Below are 20,590 nucleotides of genomic sequence, written 5' to 3' on the forward strand. Positions count from 1 at the left end.
GGGAGTCAAATGATTAGCAAGGCAAGACACTGAGGCTGGTGCTGAGATGGGGTATTCGGTCTGTATTAGAATGTGACCAACGCCCAACTTCTAACTTCTATAAAAGGACAAATAATCAATAATGAAAATAATCTCCTTTCAGTTTAATTACCGGTATATGTTTTTTGCGTGTTTTATTTTTTGGACATGTTTTCAGCTCTGCATCTTAGAAGAAAAAGTAAATAGAAGACCTCACTCAGAAATGGCTGAGATGTACAGTAAGCCATGGCAGCGTTAACAGAGCTACAAAAACACTACTTTAAATATGCTCTCTGGCTGCATAAATGTGTTTGCTTTGTGCCTGCAGTTAATTGCTGTCTAGGTAATTGGCCATTACTCCTGATATTTCTCTCTCTCTCTTTTCTCCAGGATTGGATTGAGCACGTCAAAAGCGTAAAACACGCTGATTCCTGTCAAGACCTATGCAACAAGTGAGGAGGCATTTAAAGACAATGTCTTGTAGAAGCCATAAATCGTCCTCTGATTTTTGAAAATGTGTTTTTTTACATAAAAGGCATGAGTTAGATAATGTGTGTGTGTGTGTGTGTGTGTGTGTGTGTGTGTGTGTGTGTGTGTGTGTGTGTGTGTGTGTGTGTGTGTGTGTGTGTGTGTGTGTGTGTGTGTGTGTGTGTGTGTGTGTGTGTGTGTGTGTGTGCACGCGCGCGCGCGTGCGTGCGTGCGGTATCACTTGTGTTTCAATCATTACCACTCAAACATTAAACTATTACCGTTTACGGAATTTTATCTTCACCTTTCCATCTTGGTCTCCTCCTGGCCACTCTAGGAGGGAACACTCCCTGGGCCGAGATGACAGCCAAAACACCACTCGCTCTCCAGGCCCTAGCCCTCCTCCTCCTCCTGACCAACACAGACAGGATCCCCACCCTCAAAGGAGATCATACCAGACCCCCCGCCACTCCTATCATCGCCACCACCAAGGTAAAATAGATGCTACACGAGAGATGAATTCTCAGAGGCTAAATCTCATCAAATGGTGGTCCGTGACTGTTGCTCTACAGATCGTTGGTTGTGTTGGACACTTTGATGTCGCCTTTCTTTATTAAATGACCCCCCCTCCCCACCCCCCCGCCTCAATGTGCAGCAACAGGGAGTTCTTCTCGCTATGGTTTGAAGCGTGTCCACGATGCAACTACCAGACGTGATGACTCTGCCAGACGCAAACTACCATCATCAGCCAAGTTTCCTATGAAGAACAAGCTTAGGCCTGGGTCCAAGAGAACTAAGCCATGGAGCTCTGAGGCTGATGACGCAGTGGGTCTAATAGACTGATAGAAATATCTATCTATCTCTCTCTCTCTATGTCTGTGTTTAATAAGGGCCAAGTGAGGGGCCATCTATGCCCATAGCCGCCCATAGCCAATCAGATGGGCAGATGGGCATAAACGGGTATATGTTCAATAAGCTTGAGAATTGGTGAGCTTAACATGACATTTTGGCCAGCCAGACTATAAATGGGCTAATCTCCATGATTGGCCAAGTTTCACGTAACATTATAATAATATCTTACTATAAAACTTAATCAGGGAGTCCGGAGGGGGGAGAAACGGTGCAAACCTCTTGTAGCCTTTAACTTCAATATTTAAAGATACTTATTTAAAGTTTTCTTTTAACCAGTAAATGCCACTTACAGCACCTTTTTAAAACCAAAGAAGTCGTGAAGCAGCTTTGGGAGATTATATCGTTGCAAGCCTATGTTGTCCAAAATTTGATTACCGGTATGTACAAGTACCGTAAGTGACAAACCATTCCTAATTGTTTTATTTTGCAGATGAACGGCGACCCTGAAGGGGAGGAGAATCTCAACAAATCAGACATCAGCCAGGTGTTTGACATTGCACATAAGAGAAACCTGCTTGTAAACTTTGAGGTTGGTACGGATTCATTCACACGGTCTGATTTAACCACTTAAAAAGTGGTGGTTTCACTCTAAAACAGTTCTGCAATCATTTCCACGTCTACTCGTGCTTTTGTGGGCACTCCAGACAGTTTCTAAGTTGATTGATTCAGTATTTAGATTCGTATTTTATATCATTATGATCATTATGATGACTTATTGAAAACATACATTCCTGCTTCTGGGGACTCTTGCGGCATTTTTCAATAACGTTTCTTTCCATTTTTCCGCCTTTTTTTATGAGGCAGGGTAAAAATGAAAATAGAAATCTAAAACCTATAGTAAAACGAGAAATGACAGTATTTCTAGGCCCAATTGGGTTCAGTGTGTGGGAATTATCAGATAGAACGTACCCCACAACTAGGTTTCTAACGATTCACTCAACTCACAAATCACAATACGATTTGAATCAAGATGCTACTTTTAAACACAAATTTATTTTCCAGACAATTTTTAATTTTTAACCTTTTTATTATTTCTCTTACACAAATCCATTCTTTTCTTTCTTTGAATTTTCTTCTCCTTATCCTCTTTTTGATACAGTAGCAAATAGTAGAAGCACAAATGTTTTTTTTCTCTCCTGTATTTTTTTCTTTTTCACAGGCCCTCTGCTGTTTGCATCACGATTTAAATTGCGATTTTAAATTGCCAACAGCCCATGATTGTTCCCGGCAGGTTGTAGCGGGCCCGCCCTGCGTGAAGAGCTTTGTGGTGCGCGTGACAGTGGGGGAGTTCTCTGGTCAGGGCGAGGGCAAGAGCAAGAAGATGGCCAAGAAGCTGGCAGCCACGGCCGTGCTGGCTGAGCTGAGGAAGCTGCTACACAAACCCACCGTGGAGAAGATGCTGCCACTAAGGCTGGTAAATTAAGCCATTTTGGCCTAGAATTATTTAATGCTTTAACTATTGAAAAATAGCAGATGCTTGTAGATCTGCTATTTTCTTTGAATATGTATTTTTTAACTCAAATATTTGCTTCTGGGGGGTCCCTGGAACAACATATTTTTTGAGATTGGGGTCCACGGCCAAATACCGGTATATGTAATTTTGGGGGTTCCTTGAAATTAAAACGTTTGAGAACCACTGATTTAGAAGAAGGACTTAGAAGACATTTATAGAATCGGGTCAAAAATATTGAAAGACTTGCACAATTTTAAAGATTTTTAATGTTCACAATTTAATGTTCACGATTAAAAAAATCGTGAGCTGCGAGCTTGTATATCTGCTATTTTTTAACAGTTAAAGCATAATATAATGTTTAAAGTGGTTCAAACCTAAAGTGACACAGATTTGCATCGACAGGTTAATATTCGAATTTCGGATATTCCTCGAATATGGGGAAAAAAAGTTGGCAGAGGGAGCACAGCGCCAAGGATTACAGCTTAGGCAATTGGCACTGGGTGAAAAATAAATGTTACTGTACCATTTAGAGGGTCTAAATGGTACTTCCGGGCCAGCGGGCCATTTCTAATGTCTACCCCCTGTTATTGATTGTGTTTTTTTGTTTTGTTTTTTGCAATGTAGCACTCTGATATTCCCTGAGAATAAAATGGGCGAGGTCGCACAGGACGGGATTCGCACAGGACAGAATTAATTTGCAAGTGTGATTCGAGTTGCGGTTGGACAAAATGTGGACAAAATATTTTCCCAAATATGGATATGACTTAAAGGTGATACACCATGCATTTAAAAAGTATTTATGTCATATTGTTTATGTCCCAAAAACGTTTTTCAAAAGGTTTGAGGCTAAATTACCACTCCTGAATAGAGAGCCTCTCTCATTTTTGAATGGCTCTCAGAGCATTTCAGCTGCAGTACCACCTTTGGCCTGAACTGCGCCACCCCCCCCAAAAATCCTATTGAATTTTTTTTTTGAAAAACATTTAAAAGAAAAAAGAAAAAAAAAATATTTTCTTTTTTTCTTTTTTTTTTGTGATGACGTCACAATCGGCAGATGACGTCACAATCGGCAGCAAATCTGAACAGCCTGTTTTGAGAACCCGTGGGATACTTTTAACCTTCGCCTTCTCAAAACCAGAGAAAGACACATCGGTCTGAAATGGGACTTTGTGAGGATAGAAGGTGCTAGTAGGACCCCAAAAAAAGGTTTTAAAATAGGAAAAGTGAAATTTCACGGTGTATCACCTTTAAGTTACAGACCACATGAGACTCAACCCAATGTGTCCATATGGGCACTCCAAGCTATGGCTTAATAATGATGACATCAGGGATCTCCATATATGGGCATACAAGGGACAAGGACGGAATGTGATGTCACAACAATGTGATGTCATACTGCAGGTCAGCTATAGACATGATTTTTCTTGAAGTCCCAGACTGCCAGTGGGGTTTGTTTCATTGCATTTTCCACAAATTAGTGATCAGCCCCATCTTGTGGTAGAAGAATTAAAATAAAAATGTCCTACTTTATTTCATAGTTTAGCATGGGATCTCTGTCTAAACACTGGGATTTTGTAAAGGGAATAACCCTGGCTATGGGTGGCCACTGGCCAAAAGAAGTTTTTCTTTCCCACTGGATCAGAAAGATGTTGTGCATGTCTGTGATCCACTGGGGAAGTGATAGAAAAATGTGAAAAATGCCTGTGACTACTTTAGAAAATAATAGCTGGCAGTTTGTGAGTAGTTTGGTTAAATATTCTTGGCAGATAATGAGTTTTTAATGTTATATTCTCTTTAAAATTGTTTTGTCAATTATTTGAATTGTTTTGCCACTTACAATATCCTCACAGCCCCTCAACGTTGAGAACCACGGTCTTGGACTCTTATAGTGGAAATGAGCCATACAAGTCTGTTATTTTCCAGTCTGACAAAGGTCCACCGGCCAAGAAAATGAAGAAAGAGTTCACTCAGAGGATTCCATCCAGCCCTGCCTGTCTGGTGTACCTGACCGGCCTCCCCACAGCGGCCACAGAACAAGAAGTGAAAACGTGGGTCAAGGACTTTGGGAGATACAACAACGTGGTTCTGTTTTCTGGCAGCGAGGCAGACCAAGGACAGAAGGTACTCTCCTTAGGGCTGGGCCATATGACTTCTAATCCATCTCACCAATGTCACCATAAATTCAAACTTTTTGCCTCAATTACTTATTTTTAATAGACAAGAGTCTAGACGATCTAAAGGTAGATCGTGATCTACCAGTAGATCACAAAGGATGTGCAGGTAGACCCACATGGCATGCCCCTAAAATATATATCTATAAACAAAATCACAAAACCCCTCTTTTTGGCATCTGTCACTTGAATTAAGGTGACTTGATCAGCTCCCTTCATGGCTTCTAAAGTAGGCAAACCCCCAATTCCCCTCAAGAGTCAGTAGCATTGAAAAGAACCAAAAAGCCTACCACGTCCTTACAGATTGGAATGAAGACTTTCCCCCCCAATATTTCCAATTCCAAGTGTGTTTGTCTTATACAGTATTTAATGCCAGTGCCGTTATACCTCATGTAAAACATTGTTGGGTGGGTAGATCATGTTGAGCTGGTCCTTTTTAAAGTAGCTTTCAAGTCAAAAAAATGATCTAGACTCTCCAGAAAAAATAATTATGCAATCACATATTCCGCATTAACTTCCAGCACATTTAATTGCAAAATCATTGATTTTGTCAGTGTTTTTCTGGAGGGTCTAATTATCTTTATTGTTTAATGAAAATGGAGGAATATCAGAATAAAAAGAGTGTGATTGTCTTCTCTCCTAGGCTTCGGTGTGTATGGAGAAGGAAGAGGATGCTCTGGCTCTGGCCCAGTGTAGCAGCCTCTCCATCAGAGACCAGCCCATCACTGCCACTTTAGCCAAGGTATTGTTTTCATAAAAATATGAAATCATTTCTATGACTAATAAGAGATCCACATGGACCCTAGCATCCCTATCCTGGGCATGTCATAGTAGTAAGCCATGAGACCAGGATGTATAAGTAACACCCCCTGGACATGACGCTAGTATGTCACAGGCACTTACCCCCATCCAACCTCCCAGTCTCAGGGCGGACACTCTAACCAGGCCACTGAGCTGGTCATACTAGCTGGATATTCAGTGAAAAGAGCAGATCTACAAGCTGTAAGTGGTTCAGATTCAGTGATTCATTGGAGTCTGAATACTCTACTAACAGTGTGTGATCTATTTTTATTTTTTTTTAGAAACCAGAAGCAGACGACTCAACAGCAGTCCTTAAAGGGTAAGTTAACTGTGTTCTCCTTTCTTTTCCAAGCCTGCTGTACATGCCCTCACAGAAAGAAATAAAACACATCCTCTGTTGTTTGGTGCTGAGCCTAAACTGTGAAGACGGTACTATTGGGAACTCACTTTTGATAGCTCCAAATGCATTCATGACGACAAGCAGCACAAATAGACGTTTCGACCCGCTTCGAAGCGTCTATTTTTCCACCCCTTCTTTTCAGTTGCTGTAATTACCCCCTCACTTCCCCATATCTAACAAAACACCACTTTGAGGTAAAACTACTTTGTGTTTGTGTCTTCACAGGACATCTCCCCAGGAAAAGTCTGCCATAGGCTGTGAGGATTCAGGCAAAATGATGCCAAAACCCATGGAGAGAATGAAAGGTATGCATCATCAGAAAATGCATTTAGGAACACATTTGCATTGAAAAATGCAAGTTAATACACACACACACACACACACACACACACACACACACACACACACACACACACACGAATGAAGGGTGTGATAGTGTCCTGGTCAAATAGAATGATTTTGGTTTTATTTTCATTAAGAGTGAGAGTTTTTATCCATCCAGGTTTTTACACCATGGAGGCAGGCGAGCAGGGACTGGAAAGAGTTATCAGAGTAAAAAAAAAAAAGTGTTTCCGCTTGCATTGTCATTGAAATGGTGTCTCGCTGTGGCCAGGTTTGTCGAGAACATTAATGTGTGAGCAACTCTTTTTTTTATTATTTGGAGAGGTTCACAGCGTAATGGTGGTCATGGTCTTGTATGGATATCTCTCGATTAGTAGTATTTCAAGAAGAAAAGCCTGGGTGAGCCCCCTTGTAATTATTATTCTGCACATATAAAATATATGTAGCCGTTCAGATATCTTATTTTACATCAGTATGGGGGGGTGAACAAATCCTACTGGCCGGCGAGATTTGCCGGGTAGTGCATGGGGCATATAATGTCCCCTTTAGGCTAGCCTAGTCGATTAGTTTCTCATCTGCATGCTTGAGTTAAGTGGTTGACGCGTGGTGGTGTTGTGTTGTTCTCATCTCAGACATGGGCCCTTCTGACGAGGCGGATAGCCCAGTGCTGTCAGAGCAGAAGGTCACCCAAGTGAAGACCAGGAGGTCGGACGCGTGTAAGCAACCTGTGCTGTCAGAGCAGAAGGTCACCCAGGTGAAGACCAGGAGGTCGGACGCGTGTGAGCAACCTGTGCTGTCAGAGCAGAAGGTCACCCAGGTGAAGACCAGGAGGTCGGACGTGTGTGAGCAACCCGTGCTGTCGGACCAGAAGGTCACCCAGGTGAAGACCAGGAGGTCGGACGCGTGTGAGCAACCCGTGCTGTCGGACCAGAAGTTCACCCAGGTGAAGAAGACGTCCGGCCTGATGAAGACGAAGGGTCGGACCCGACGCTGTGGCATCTGCAAGGGCTGCACTCATGCCGACGATTGTGGCAAGTGCATGAACTGTCGGGACAAGACTAAGTTCGGCGGACCCAACACCAAGAAACAGTGCTGCGTGTAAGTTATTATTATTATTATTATTATTATTTCTGTTTCACTTGTTTTGTGAATATCCTCTCTGTGGGAACAGCGACTCTGGCCATGAAATACTAACAAGTGTGTGTTTTATAGGTATAAGAGGTGTGATCTGATTGAAGAGGGGAAAGCACAACGTCTGAGTGGCATAACTGTCCCAAAAGGTGAGTCTTCATTCTATTCTCAGAGGTTGAAGTTCTCTGCCCTGGGGACGAATTTCCCCCTCACGGATTCCCTAGGGAGATCAGTGCAGATTCACAATTTTTATAGCATTAGTTATTACTGCGGTGCGGTACAGAGTGCTGGGGTGTCATGTACTTCATTCAGACCAGCTACTTCCTGTAATGTGATGATACCCGAAATTACCCGGGATCCAACCCGGGTCCATTCACAAGTAGTGACTTCGGAGCCGGGTCGGAGCCACTAGTGTATGCCTCGGGTCCCGGTTCTCTGACCGTGAGAACGGCGGTTCCATTGATACCCGAATGGACCTGGCGATTGGCTGTTACATCTGTCAATCCCCCCCCGACCCCTTTGTCTCCTCCGGTCAATGAGAGGCGAGCTGCCTTGCTGCGTCACGTGACTTGTCAGGAACTAGTGGACAACTTTTAATGATAATCAAAACAATATGTTCTGCTGCAACATAGATTTACAGTGGATTATCTTAACAATGGCTAAGAAGAAAGATTACACATCTAAAGAAAACGTGGAGTTATTGTTCCTGTCCGCATTGATTGACTGGGAAATACGTTAATGTCCAGGGGCGAGCAGCAACGGTAAGAAAGAAAACGCCCTATTTAAAATTTACACCTCTTCATAATAACGTTGGCATTCGGTCATTTCAGATCTCTGCCCCGTTTTTGACATCTCTGCCCAGGTATCGGATCTCATTTTTCTAATAATGACCGGTTCCGTTTGGATCGGCTCCAACATGTCTCGGTGCTGCTCGGGTAACGGTTCTCATATTCCAAATAATAGACAGGTCAATTTGGGTCCGGCTCCATTTTCCCCAGGTCCATTTGGGTTTGGGTAGGTTGGACCCGTGAAGACCTCTAGTAGAAAGACACAAGTCACATATTGGGACAAAATACATTTCAGTCCTGGGATTTTCTCTTTTTTACTTTAACCCCTGTGCTTGCCTCAAAACACGCAGGGAATGCCTCCACTCTCCCAGCTACATACTCCAACACCCAAGTATTCCAATAACGCTACACACGGCTGACAGAATCTACATAATATCCGCTATTTAGGCATTGCACCAGCCAGACAGCGTGTGTCCCTAACTGTCACATAGGGGAAAAAGATGAGGAGTTGAACCTTCAAGCTATGGTGTTTTATGCCTTGTTAAAGTCAGTGATTCCAATTCTGTCTCCAATTCCCCCTACAGGAAACGGGCCTAAACCTCACAAGAAAACTTCAGAAGAGGAATTTAGTTTAAATCCCAGGGTGTTGATCACTAGGCTTCCTGAGAGTTATGTCCTCAAACTGTGCCAGCAATTTGGAAAGGTGGGTGTGAAGGTGTCACAAACACATTGCAGGGAAGGGTTTGATGAGGTTTGGGAGTAAAAACTAAATGTTCCTTTTCCTCATCAGCAAGCAGTGCTGGACAGCCTATATACACAGCAGTTGTTTTCTGGTGTGTCCTTTAATTTCTCCTTTAGATGTTTACAAAAAATATTGATATCAATTATTTTAAGCCCAGAATGAAGCCATCCAGGATCTTGGTGAATCATGACCATAAAACTTGAATCTGTGAAAATAAATACTTGAATATTAATTATATGATATACTAGTACATTTAATAAATACCTTTGTACCACTGGGATTTAGAAGACATTTGTAGAATCGGGTCCTCGGGTCTTAATGGGTTTAGAAGAGCGGTGGTACAGCCGGAAATTCAGTGAAAATAGCAGATCTACAAGCTCACAGCGTTGGGTGTTATGAGCTTGTAGATCGGCTATTTTCAACAAAGAGATTGTTATAGAGGGGGAGAAAAGAGGGGACCGATTACAGACCAGGGTCAACAACATATCTATACTATAATTTTGCGAATGTCTGAGTGAGTGTCTGTCTGTCTGTCTGTCTGTCTGTCTGTCACAGCGTTTCTCCTCAGTGGCTGGAGCAATTGATCTGAAATCGCATCACCATTAGCATATGAACACACCTGACATAACTGTGAAGCCCGTTTGTCACTTTCACAAATCAAATGCTGTATATTAGCATTTTTATGGTGTAACTACTATCTATTCTGCATCTAGCATGGGGCAACATGTTTAACCAGCTCTCTCTCTCTCTGTGTGTGTGTGTGTGTGTGTGTGTGTGTGTGTGTGGGGGGGGGGGGGGTGTTGGCTGGCCCCCTTTTTTGATGTTGTCATGTAGATCGGTACACATTATCTCTGTAGCCTTTAAACGAAACGGGTATTTCTTACATTGATGCTCCTACATATTATCATGCAAGCACCAGAAAGTTACTTTCCATCCCTCATACTGTGTGTACAGTGCACACCCCATAACCCACACACTGCACATCATTTCGGAGCTCATATCTTTGAACGGGTAAGGACTAGTATAGTTTAAAGACTCATTGAAATAAAAAAATACGTTTTTCACACTTTTAGAGCATATCTGTAGTGATAATATGGCCATACCTAACACTGAATGCCAAAAAAAAGTGAACAAATCGAGTATTTGTGTATTATAATGAAACAAGTCCAGTAAACAAAAACGTAATGCGTTGACTTTTAAGTCTATTTAATAATTCACAAGGTCACAGCTGCCTGTGTCAATCAACTTCAACTTTAGCTACTCTCCGCAAGCCGCTGGTTTGCGTGGCTACCCCCTTCCCCCGCCTCCCCGTTTGTCCTCTCAGCACAGCAGAGCCACTGTGTTCCGTTTCATTTCGACTGTAAGTGGTTAAAAGTGGTCCAGATTCAGTGACCCATTGAAGTCTGAACTCTACTGACTATAGTGGCGTTTCCATAAAGCCTCTTAATGCGCATTAAGCCTTTTTCGCTTAAATCTTTTTATGAAAACAATTCGAATAAACTTTCATTATCCGCAAAAACTTTTATCCGCTTGGAGGAGGTGGATTTTGAGGCTTTATCGAATAAACTAAATGCGCATTTGTGAATGGAAACGGGTCAGACAATAAATGCGAATAAATTATGATGTTCTGGGTCCATATCGTCCTCCAACTTAACACTTTACCCTGCCGCTTAACGTCCATTGTATAGCGTTGGCCCACAAAACAAACCGGTTGTTTGTTACACACAGAGTGACACGGACCGGGTGTAAATTCCTCCCATTTTCACCTTCCCGAGTAAAGCCATCCGTGGCTAACCCTTCCTCATCACACGGTGTTGCCTGCCAAAAGTGGCCGATCTACAAGCTCACAGTAGCTTGCATCCGCGTCTCCGCGCAGTGCTGTGAGCTTGCAGATCGGCCACCTTCCAGAGGACACTGAAACTTGCAGGATGAGTGTGCACTGTGCAGCGATCGTGGCACAGCAGTCAGACGTGCAGTGCTCACGTCTTGGTTCGGTCTGAAAAAAATCGGCCCGTTCAACTCATGCGACCGTCGCTAATTCGAATGACACCCGCAAATGGAAACAGGCTAAATTCGCTTTGTTAATGCGAATTTATGATAATTCGCTTCCTATTTTCGAATAAGCTTATGGAAACATGGCTAGTGTGTGATTTATTGTCTTGGTATAAATGCATTTTATGTATTGCCTTGTTATCTTTTTTTTTTCAGACACCAGAAGCAGATGACTCAACAGCAGTCAGTAAAGGGTACGTTAGATAGCCTGGGTATCAGCCTGCTAAGCTACGTTCCGTGGATTCGTTTTGTCACTTTGCTTCTCAGTCTGGCAAGCCCTCCATTTGACCTCTATTTCCGAACGTCACCTGTTACGTAGGCGACGTCGTTGCTGATTGGATGTTGTTCCAACGAATCAGAGTAGGGTTAGGGTAGCTAAGTCATCAGCCAGCCAATACACACTGGTGTATTTGTCCCGCCCCGGCACCACAAACCAATCAGAAGAGTGTTTCCACTCGTTTTCTATGTCCCGCCTCCCTTGGAGAGTCTTGCCTGGCCAGACTGAGAGGCGAAGTGACAAAACAAATCCACTGAACGTAGCGTAGCGGGCTGGGACCCAGGATATAAGTTAGAAAGCCTGCTGTACATACCCTCTCACTCCCCCCATATCTACTACTACTTTAACCCATTTAGGCCTGAACACAATATGACGCAATTTTTTATGCTTTAACTATTGAAAAATAGCAGATATACTGCTATTTTTGAAAAATCGTGAAAATTAGATTTTTGACCCGATTACATAAGTGTCTTTTGAATCCTTCTAAGATTTTTGGAAAAAAACCTATGTTTCTATGTCAGCAATCTGGCCAGCCATCGTCAAAGAAAAGGTCCTTTTCACTTAACTGGAGCTCAGTTAGTCTGTTCTTGAGAGACTACTATGTCAGTGGTTCTCAAACCTTTTCATGTGAAGGACCCCCAAAATGATATTTATTTGGCCACGGACCCCCATTTCAAAATATCTAGTTTCAGGGACCACCCAGAAGAAAAATTTGAGTTACAAACGTTCGCTTTGAAAATACATATATTCAAAGATTTGCACACATTTTCACGACTTTTTCAAAAATAGCAGATCTACAAGCTCGCAGCGCGGCACTCGGTGCCGCGCTGTGAGCTTGTATATCTGCTGTTTTTCACTGGTTAAAGCATTCAATAATAGGCCTAAATGGGTTAAGGTAAAACTACTAGTGTGTTCACAGGACATCTCCCCAGGAAAAGTCTGCCATAGGTGGTGAGGATTCTGGTAAGATGATGCCACAACCCATGGAGAACATATACTTCAGAATTGATTCAATATATTGTAGGTCAACCTGAAAGCACAATGGAAATGAACAGAGTCAAACCTAGACACTGTTGACCATTTCACTCACATTTGCGACTAAAAGGAGATGTGTGAAAATTGTAAAATGTATGTAGGAATACAGCCCCACTCACTCACACACACTCTGGGACATTAAGGTCAATGTGGTCATGCCATTGGTTTGGGGGGCACAAGTCCAAACTGGGGGGCAACGGCGGCCATGGCCTTAACGGCCTCCATGAAATTCCTGCCCTGCTGTCGCCCATTAAAGCCTCCGTGACATGTCAAACAGTTTGACTAAACAAGACAGTTATCAGGACAGCTGTATGTGTGTTTTCTCCTACAGGAAACGGGCCTGAACTTGATGACAAGAACACTTCAGAAGAGGAATTCAGTCCAAAATCCACGGTTTTGATCTCTGGGCTTCCGGCTGAGAGCGGCGGGACTGAGAGTGATGTCATCAGACTGTGCCAGCTGTTTGCAGCCCCCGCTGACATCATCCTGGCGAGGCAGTTAGGAAAGGTGGGTGTGAAGGTGTCACTCACACACACACACACACACACACACACACACACACACACACACACACGGTTTAATGTGGTTTTGAACTGAAAACTACATTTTCCTATTGGCACTCGTCAGCAATGAGAGCTGGACAGACCATTCTGATGTTCTCACAAGGCTGTTATTATATGTGGTTATGTTATACTGATGTTATTATATCCCATAATCAGTGTTGAATTTAAATGAGCTCAATTAATTTGTTAAGCACTGTGGTATCATTTATCGTTTATCCATCAGGCGCTGTTGTTGATGCCAAAGGCGGAGATGGCTGAGAAGTTGATGCTGGACCACATCGTTAGAATCAATGACTCTGAACTGAAGATGATCAACTTAGAAGAACAGGCCATCAGTCTCAACACACCAGTATGCTTCTACCCTGATCTGCAACCCTGTCTCTTGGAGTAGAATTATTTCATTGTCCTTTTGTCTGTTTTCTTTTTATATTCAGTATATAGATGAAGATGGAGATACAGATAGTAATTTGGGCAAAACGTATTCATATTCATTGTCTTAGCCCTGATTTCTTTCCCATTCAATGTTGACATGCCGTGCTGTCCTCTTATACAGTAAATGCCAACCCTGAAAATAATCTAAGTATCCTACAGGTGGCGATGTACAATCTTCTGAATCCTCCTAAAGACTCAGTGGTAAGTATTCTTGTCTTTCCTCCTGAGCTTTCCTAGCTTAATTGCAGACTTATATTACTGTCAAGTCATCTTTACTTTTATAGCACAACTAAAGTCCATAATAAAATATTAATTACAGCAGATTGTTTCAAATTCATACACCATCATGCAATGGTGTTGCTTGCCAAAAATAGCAGATCTACAAGCTACCACATCTATGCATTGTTGTGACTCTGTGACGGCTTGTACTGTAGATCTGTTCTTTTTGGGAAGGCAATAACAATCACTTGGCACACTAATGGCAAGAACAGCCCAATTTAATTTATTTACTTAAAACACCCATTGACCACTTGTAGTGACTTGTAATCACACTATAAAGGCAACTGCCAATCAAGTAATCTATTAAATGTATTAGTGTGATTAACTGTGGCACCCCTACTACAAGCTCACAAGACATAATCTGCTATTTTAAGCGAATGCTCACCTATTATGACATGCCCCACAATAAGGACGCTAGGGTTCAGAGGTTAATTGACGATGTCATGTTTTGCAGAATGTATGCTGGAATCGCCTGTTGGTGATCAGAAATGTTCCTGACACGCCCACAGCATCCTCAGAGGTCCAGATGTTGGTCAGGAGAATCGGAAAGATCCACAACACCCTGGTTCTCAGTCACAACACGGTGAGACACACATTGTGGTTGCATGTGTTGGAGCAGGGATGCCCAAGACATTCACCATGACTCAAGAAAGTAATATTTATTTATTTGATTAGCCTGGCCCTGTAAGTAGGCTTTGGTACTGAAATACATGTCAGGTACAGCAGGGGTTCCCAACCACTTGTACTAAGCTGTCAATTTGCCCCCTGGTGCTCCAAAACAAACATTACAGTCAGACGATTAGACAGATTAACCACTTAAATCACTGGACTGTCCCACCCCGAGTTTCCCAAGATATTACCGATGTTCCAGGCCGCCACGCCCGACTTTCCCGAGATGTTTTATTTCATTCAATCGAAAATCACTCAGCTGCTCATCCGCTTTAAACCAGAAACAGTAGGCTTGATCCAAAATAAAAATAATTTCCATCGGCTCCCATGTTAAAACATCCATTTCTGTTTCCTGATCCTGCACCGCATCCTGACATATTTCCGTGCTAGCTATGCGATCCGTGCTCACAATGACTGTAAGCTTGTTAGATTGTCTAATTGCACTGTTTCTATCATTTTTATTAAACTCTTAGTACTAATAGTAACTGTTGCACTGTTCAGACAAAATCTGTCCCTCATTCCAGATCATCTGTGAGATGTTGACAGCCGGCGCGGTTGCAAGCGTCATACAACACTACCACAGGTTTCCGTGTATGGTCCAGGGCAATCCCCTGTTCTTCACCTCAAGGCCAGACCCCACGACCCCAAGCCAGGTGTGGGGACCTCGCTGGCTGCCTCCCTGGCCCACCGCCTCCCTGGATTCATTCAAGGTAACCTTGTCGTGAGCGTGTCGGATGTTCTATTTTTGGCGTGCCACATCGTTGCATTAGACATCAATTAGATTGTTACTAATGTAGACTGTTAAGCTTAATTTATACTCTCCATCTCACTATGCTGTCCCTCGCCAAAAAGTACAGATCTACAACTTAAAGAGCTGCAACGTGGCACATTCTTAGCTTGTATCTGTTCTGTTGCTATGTACTGTATCGTCTCTGACGCGTAAAACCTCTTTTTGTTTATGAGTTTGCAATGCACTGTATAATGTATCCAGTAAAAACATGATTTCCAATTTGACCCAGCAATCAACTGCTGGTTTTAACTAATATTAGTTAACTTTTCCTGTCATACAGATCATCTTCTTTTGTGGATTTGGTTTCGTTTTATTAACCGTTACTCAGCTTGACGTGTCCCTGCATTCTGTTCCTAGGAGTCACCTGACGATGAAGACAATCGCACGGCACCCACTGCTGGCCAGGAGAACTCCACTCCTCAAGAGAATGTAAAATTTGTCCCAGGAATGCAGAACAAAGCTATTAATTTAGAGGAGATCGGTAATCATAACAGCAAGGGAATCTCTTATCACTGTAAACTCCCAAAAAACAGATACTCCGCTAACTTGCACCTGAAGGGAGGGCGACAAGCTGCTAGTTTGCCCGATAAGGTTGACCCTATAATAGAGATGGATGGACATTTTAAGAGAACAGGAAAGCTTGGTCTTGTTCACTGTAAACTCTGTAAGTGCAACATACGGTCTAGTGATAAAGGACCTCACCTGAACACAAACGCACACATGGGTCTAGAACTCCGCCATGACTTAGTCGCCAAGAAGAGGAAGGCGACCAGCCGCGATGATGACCCGCACACAACCAGGTGGTTCTACTGTAGGCTCTGCGGTTGGTCCTTCAAAAGCCTTTATAAAAAACAGGAACACGTGAAGGGGAAGAAACATGCTGCTAAACTGCTGGCCTGGAACAGAGAGCGCTGTAGCAAGCAGAGAGACCATACTGACCAGAGGACCACCAGCAATGAAGACCAGCAGGATCTTAAGGTTGGGAAAGGTTATGAACAGAACGGAAAGCATGACTATCTCATGGACATTTGTTACGACGGCACTGCCATATACTATCTCTGCACACTCTGTGAGAAGGTTTTGCACAGTAGAGACCCTTACGCCCTAGACTCCCACAGGAACGGAAAGACGCACAAGACGCTGCTGAGCCTGGGCCTGCAGCACTGCCACAACACCAGGCTCAAGATGGAGATCTTAAGCGAGGACGGGTGTTTCGCAGAGGTTGACGGGGAATCACCTGACCTGCCGTGCACCACCACCTTCTACTGCTTTATCTGTGAGCGCACAATGCAGGCCAACGTGGACGGTAAAAAGAAATGCCTTCACCTGGAGTCGCCCGACATACCGTGCACCACCTTCTACTGTTCTATCTGTGAGCGCACCATAAAGGCCCACGTGGACGGTAAAAATAAACACTTCCATCTCAAAGGAGACATGCACATCACTTCTCTGTGGAGGAAGTTGAAGCAGAGAGACGATGCAGACCAGAAGAGCAGCGGCAAGGGTGAAGCTGCTGGTAACTTGGAACCGAGTGAAGAGCAGCAGCACATGAAGGTTGGAGAGGAGCTTTCTGTTTTGAGCCAGCGCCCTCCTGATGGCCATGTGGCCCCCGCCGCCGCCAGCGGGTGGCCCCAGGGGAGCACCCAGTGGACCGACGGGGTGCCATCCGACCAACCCCCCTCCTGGCCCCAGGGGAGCACCCAGTGGACCGACTGGGTGCCACCCAAGTGACCCAACCCACAACCTCCTGCTGCCGGGGGTACGTCAGCCCGGTAGGGGCGGCATGTGACATATTTACGCCAGTAAATATGACACATATAACACAGCTATTATACATATAACACAGCTACTCCTTTTATCACAGATAAAGCAGTAGAAGGTGGTGGTGCACGGCAGGTCAGGTGATTCCCTGTATTATATATATATATATATATATATATATATATATATTATATATACAGTATTTTCTGGACTATAAGGCGCACCTGACTATAAGGCGCACTGTCAATGAATGGTCTATTTTCAAACTGTTTTCATATATAAGGTGCACCTGACTATAAGGCGCACATAATAGACGCTACCGTTGCGTTATGCATCCAACAGATGGAGCAGTGATAAAGGGAATGTCAATGTCAATGAATGATCCATATATAAGGCGCACTGGACTATAAGGCGCACTGTAGTTTTTTGAGAAAATTAAAGGCTTTTAAGTGCGCCTTATAGTCCGGAAAATACGGTATATATATATATATATATATATATCCACAATTTTCCCCGGGGGTTTACTGGAGGCTGATATTCCAAACTTCCGGGTTTAACAGCAGACATACAAGCTCACGTCGCGTCGCAGATGCAACCCGTTGTGAGCTTGTAAATCGGCGGCGGAAGATCGGTGCAAACGTCTGCGCAATGCACTATGGGGCGTAGGAAAATCGTGGATATATATATATACACATTTCTTTTTTACATCAGTGCCTATTGGATTCATTTAGATACATCTAAGTTTTGAGTGCAATTTAGTGGTACATTCAACTATAGTAGTTATAGTTAGTTATAGTTACGTTATAGTATAGTAACTATAATGTTTCAAACTCATTCTTTGAGACACAAACGGGTATTTGGCCAATTCTGCCATTGTCTTTTACAAGCTCCCGAGCCACAAAACTGAGCCAAATCCAAGCAAGAAGAACATTTGTCCAAACTCGCATGACAATTCAATTCCCTTCCCCCATTTGCACATGTAGGGTGTCACGTCACTGTAGTAAAAACAATCTTTTCTAAACAGAACATACACGAGGCCTTGTGTATCTTAAATATCTGTAGATCTGTTACGAAGTTGTGCCGTTGACACTGCAGCTATGACTGCCGCTCTGACCCTTTGGTTTTGAACAATTGGTTAGTCGGTTGGACGGTCTTGTATTCGCCGTGGAGGAGAGTCTTTTCACCTACCTGTCTGAGCCATTTCGCCTACCCTCAATTCTGCTGTCAGACTGTCCATGTTTGCATATTATCTCTTTGTCATTTAAATATTATAGTGACTGACAGTGGTGTCAACTGAATCTAACAGTTTATTTGACATTTATTATTTACATCACATTTTATTCCTAAAAAATTGCAAAATAGTTTTTTATGCCTGTTGACAGGCAAGGTTGATTCTATAGGCTATTTAGTTGTAGCATATATCTTATATAGACCTATATAGGCTAATAGCCTACATATATATTTTGTATAGCCTAATGTTAAAACAATATAGGCCTACAATACTGTTCATTTTACAATACTGTTCAATACTGCACCAAAGAATGTATAGTATCGGAACATGGATTAATTAATTATTTGGGCGCACCTGATTCCAATAGCTCTGTATTTATGTGATTACTATGGAGTGCATAGGATAGCATGTGTAGGTTTGACATGTAACACCACTGTCACTATAATATTTAAATGACAGAGATAATATGAAAACATGGACAGTCTGACAGCAGAATTGAGGGTAGGCGAAATGGCTCAGACAGGTAGGTGAAAAGACACTCCTCCAAGGCGAAAATGCCAGGCGAAAGGACCAAATGCGTGTAGGCAAATATGTTCTAGGCGAATATGCCTGACACCTTTTGGGTCACCTGTTTTGTGCCTACCTTATATTCTTGCACATTAAAGCAATGTTTTTGCTCCTCAATCCTTGGTTTGGTCCCCTTGATTTACATCCCATTATGCTCATCACAGTTATCATTTTCCTTAACTAATTTAAGTTATGCGCTATTTCCTCTATGTAAGAAAAAATATACCTTATCGTTGCGTGTGTGCGCACACACTCTGTTGGGGATTTACTGCTGCATACAGTATTCTTTGAGACGGAGGTACTTTGGGGCTTGGCCAAATCTGCCATTTCTTTGCCGGGTAAAACACAGCTTTCACCATTGGATGTATTATGGAAAGTACACGTTGTTACACTTAAGAGGGGAACATATGACACAAAGTATTGTAGTGCAAGTAATTCCAACAACCATCGATCTTGTGAAAATCTAAAACGGGACCGCCAAATATTCTAAACTTTTCGCAATTCTGTCAATAATCAGATTTTATATATTCTATTTGCTCATACTAGGAATTTAGGCAGAAGAATAATGCTTTAATGACTTTTTTAATATAATTAAAAATGGAAAAAATGGAAGTAATATTTATGCATGGATGCATTTATGCATTTGCAGACCACAAAACAGCCTGAAAATCTCCATGTCACAAACACAAGTAGCATGCCCAATTGCCCATACATGGAGACTTCTATTTTTTTTTTTCATTGTCAATTTATATGATGTTGACATAATTTTTGTGAATTAATCTCAGACCCAAGTTCACCCAATGATACGTGTCTGCTAGGCCATGTAGGGAAATAAGCCATTCGGATGCCATACGACACAAATTCATGCATGCATGCAGATACACTCAATCATGCCTGCATTAACAGACACATACATGCAAACTAAAATAATAATAATGCTCCGCTGTGGTGCAGGCTGTTTGTATGACTGTGGTTTGACACAGGCTGTTTCCTTTGTGGTCATTGAGGACTCTGATGTCAGCCTAGTCTTCACTCTTCAGTGTTTCAGGTTGGTTATATCATATTGTCTCTTCAGTCTGATGTTATCAGCCTGTCGGGACCTTTATTTCTCCATAACGACCGCGTAGCGCAGGGCTACTCAGCAAAATACAAAAGTGGACCAACAATGATGACCCTATTTTGAATGATTTTGTAACACTACATGAGTAGTCTAAAAATTAAGGAAACACAGAAAACAGCCACATTTCCATCTACAGTATATGGCCAAACCTCATTGAAAAAAAGATTGTCATGGAATGATTATTGATGAAATTTCTTCTTTTACAAAATAGCAAAACAAGTCTTGTATAAAACAAGACAAAGAGTTTCCTTGTGGTTTTGGAGAGAAACTGAAAAATGACATCAGAAATTGTTTGTCCACAGTCGCCACACTGAAAGTAGATATACAAGTAGAAAGTAGATATATTTTTATTGGGATGACCATGACGGCCCGCATAGACATGCCGCAGGTTGAATAGCGATGGCGTAACGAGACGTTATCGTTTACCTAGATATTAGGTCTACCCCTACTACTAAGACATTTTATGATTGGTTCAGTGTCAGCTCCGAAAATATTTTCTGCATGCCAAGTATAAATCAGGCATTACGATACGATTTTCATGACTATTTACATTGTAGATTCTCACTGAAGGCATCAAGACTATGAATG

General features: G+C 42.6%; 2 protein-coding genes across 2 annotated transcripts; both read left to right on the forward strand.

Moving 5' to 3' along the window:
• Window positions 1–846: 846 nt before the first annotated feature.
• LOC308282024 (uncharacterized protein) lies at window positions 847–15,012 on the forward strand (the record flags this gene model as incomplete). The annotated part of the gene is made up of 17 exons (XM_080722372.1): window positions 847–978; window positions 1,829–1,927; window positions 2,630–2,812; window positions 4,775–4,972; window positions 5,666–5,764; window positions 6,105–6,142; window positions 6,449–6,528; window positions 7,198–7,663; window positions 7,778–7,845; window positions 9,069–9,187; window positions 11,435–11,472; window positions 12,475–12,518; window positions 12,922–13,097; window positions 13,377–13,502; window positions 13,745–13,786; window positions 14,319–14,447; window positions 15,007–15,012. The coding sequence occupies 17 exons, from the start codon at window positions 847–849 to the stop codon at window positions 15,010–15,012; spliced, it is 2,043 nt and encodes a 680-aa protein (XP_080578498.1).
• Window positions 15,013–15,074: 62 nt separating this feature from the next.
• LOC308281267 (uncharacterized protein) lies at window positions 15,075–17,138 on the forward strand. Its single transcript, XM_080721406.1, has 2 exons — window positions 15,075–15,243; window positions 15,681–17,138. Exons 1-2 carry the CDS (start codon window positions 15,127–15,129, stop codon window positions 17,052–17,054), a joined length of 1,491 nt encoding a protein of 496 aa, XP_080577532.1. The 5' UTR covers window positions 15,075–15,126; the 3' UTR covers window positions 17,055–17,138.
• The last annotated feature ends 3,452 nt before the right edge of the window (window positions 17,139–20,590 follow it).

This window comes from Nannobrachium achirus (assembly GCF_963921795.1).
Source record: "Nannobrachium achirus genome assembly, chromosome: 3".
Classification (NCBI taxonomy): domain Eukaryota; kingdom Metazoa; phylum Chordata; class Actinopteri; order Myctophiformes; family Myctophidae; genus Nannobrachium; species Nannobrachium achirus.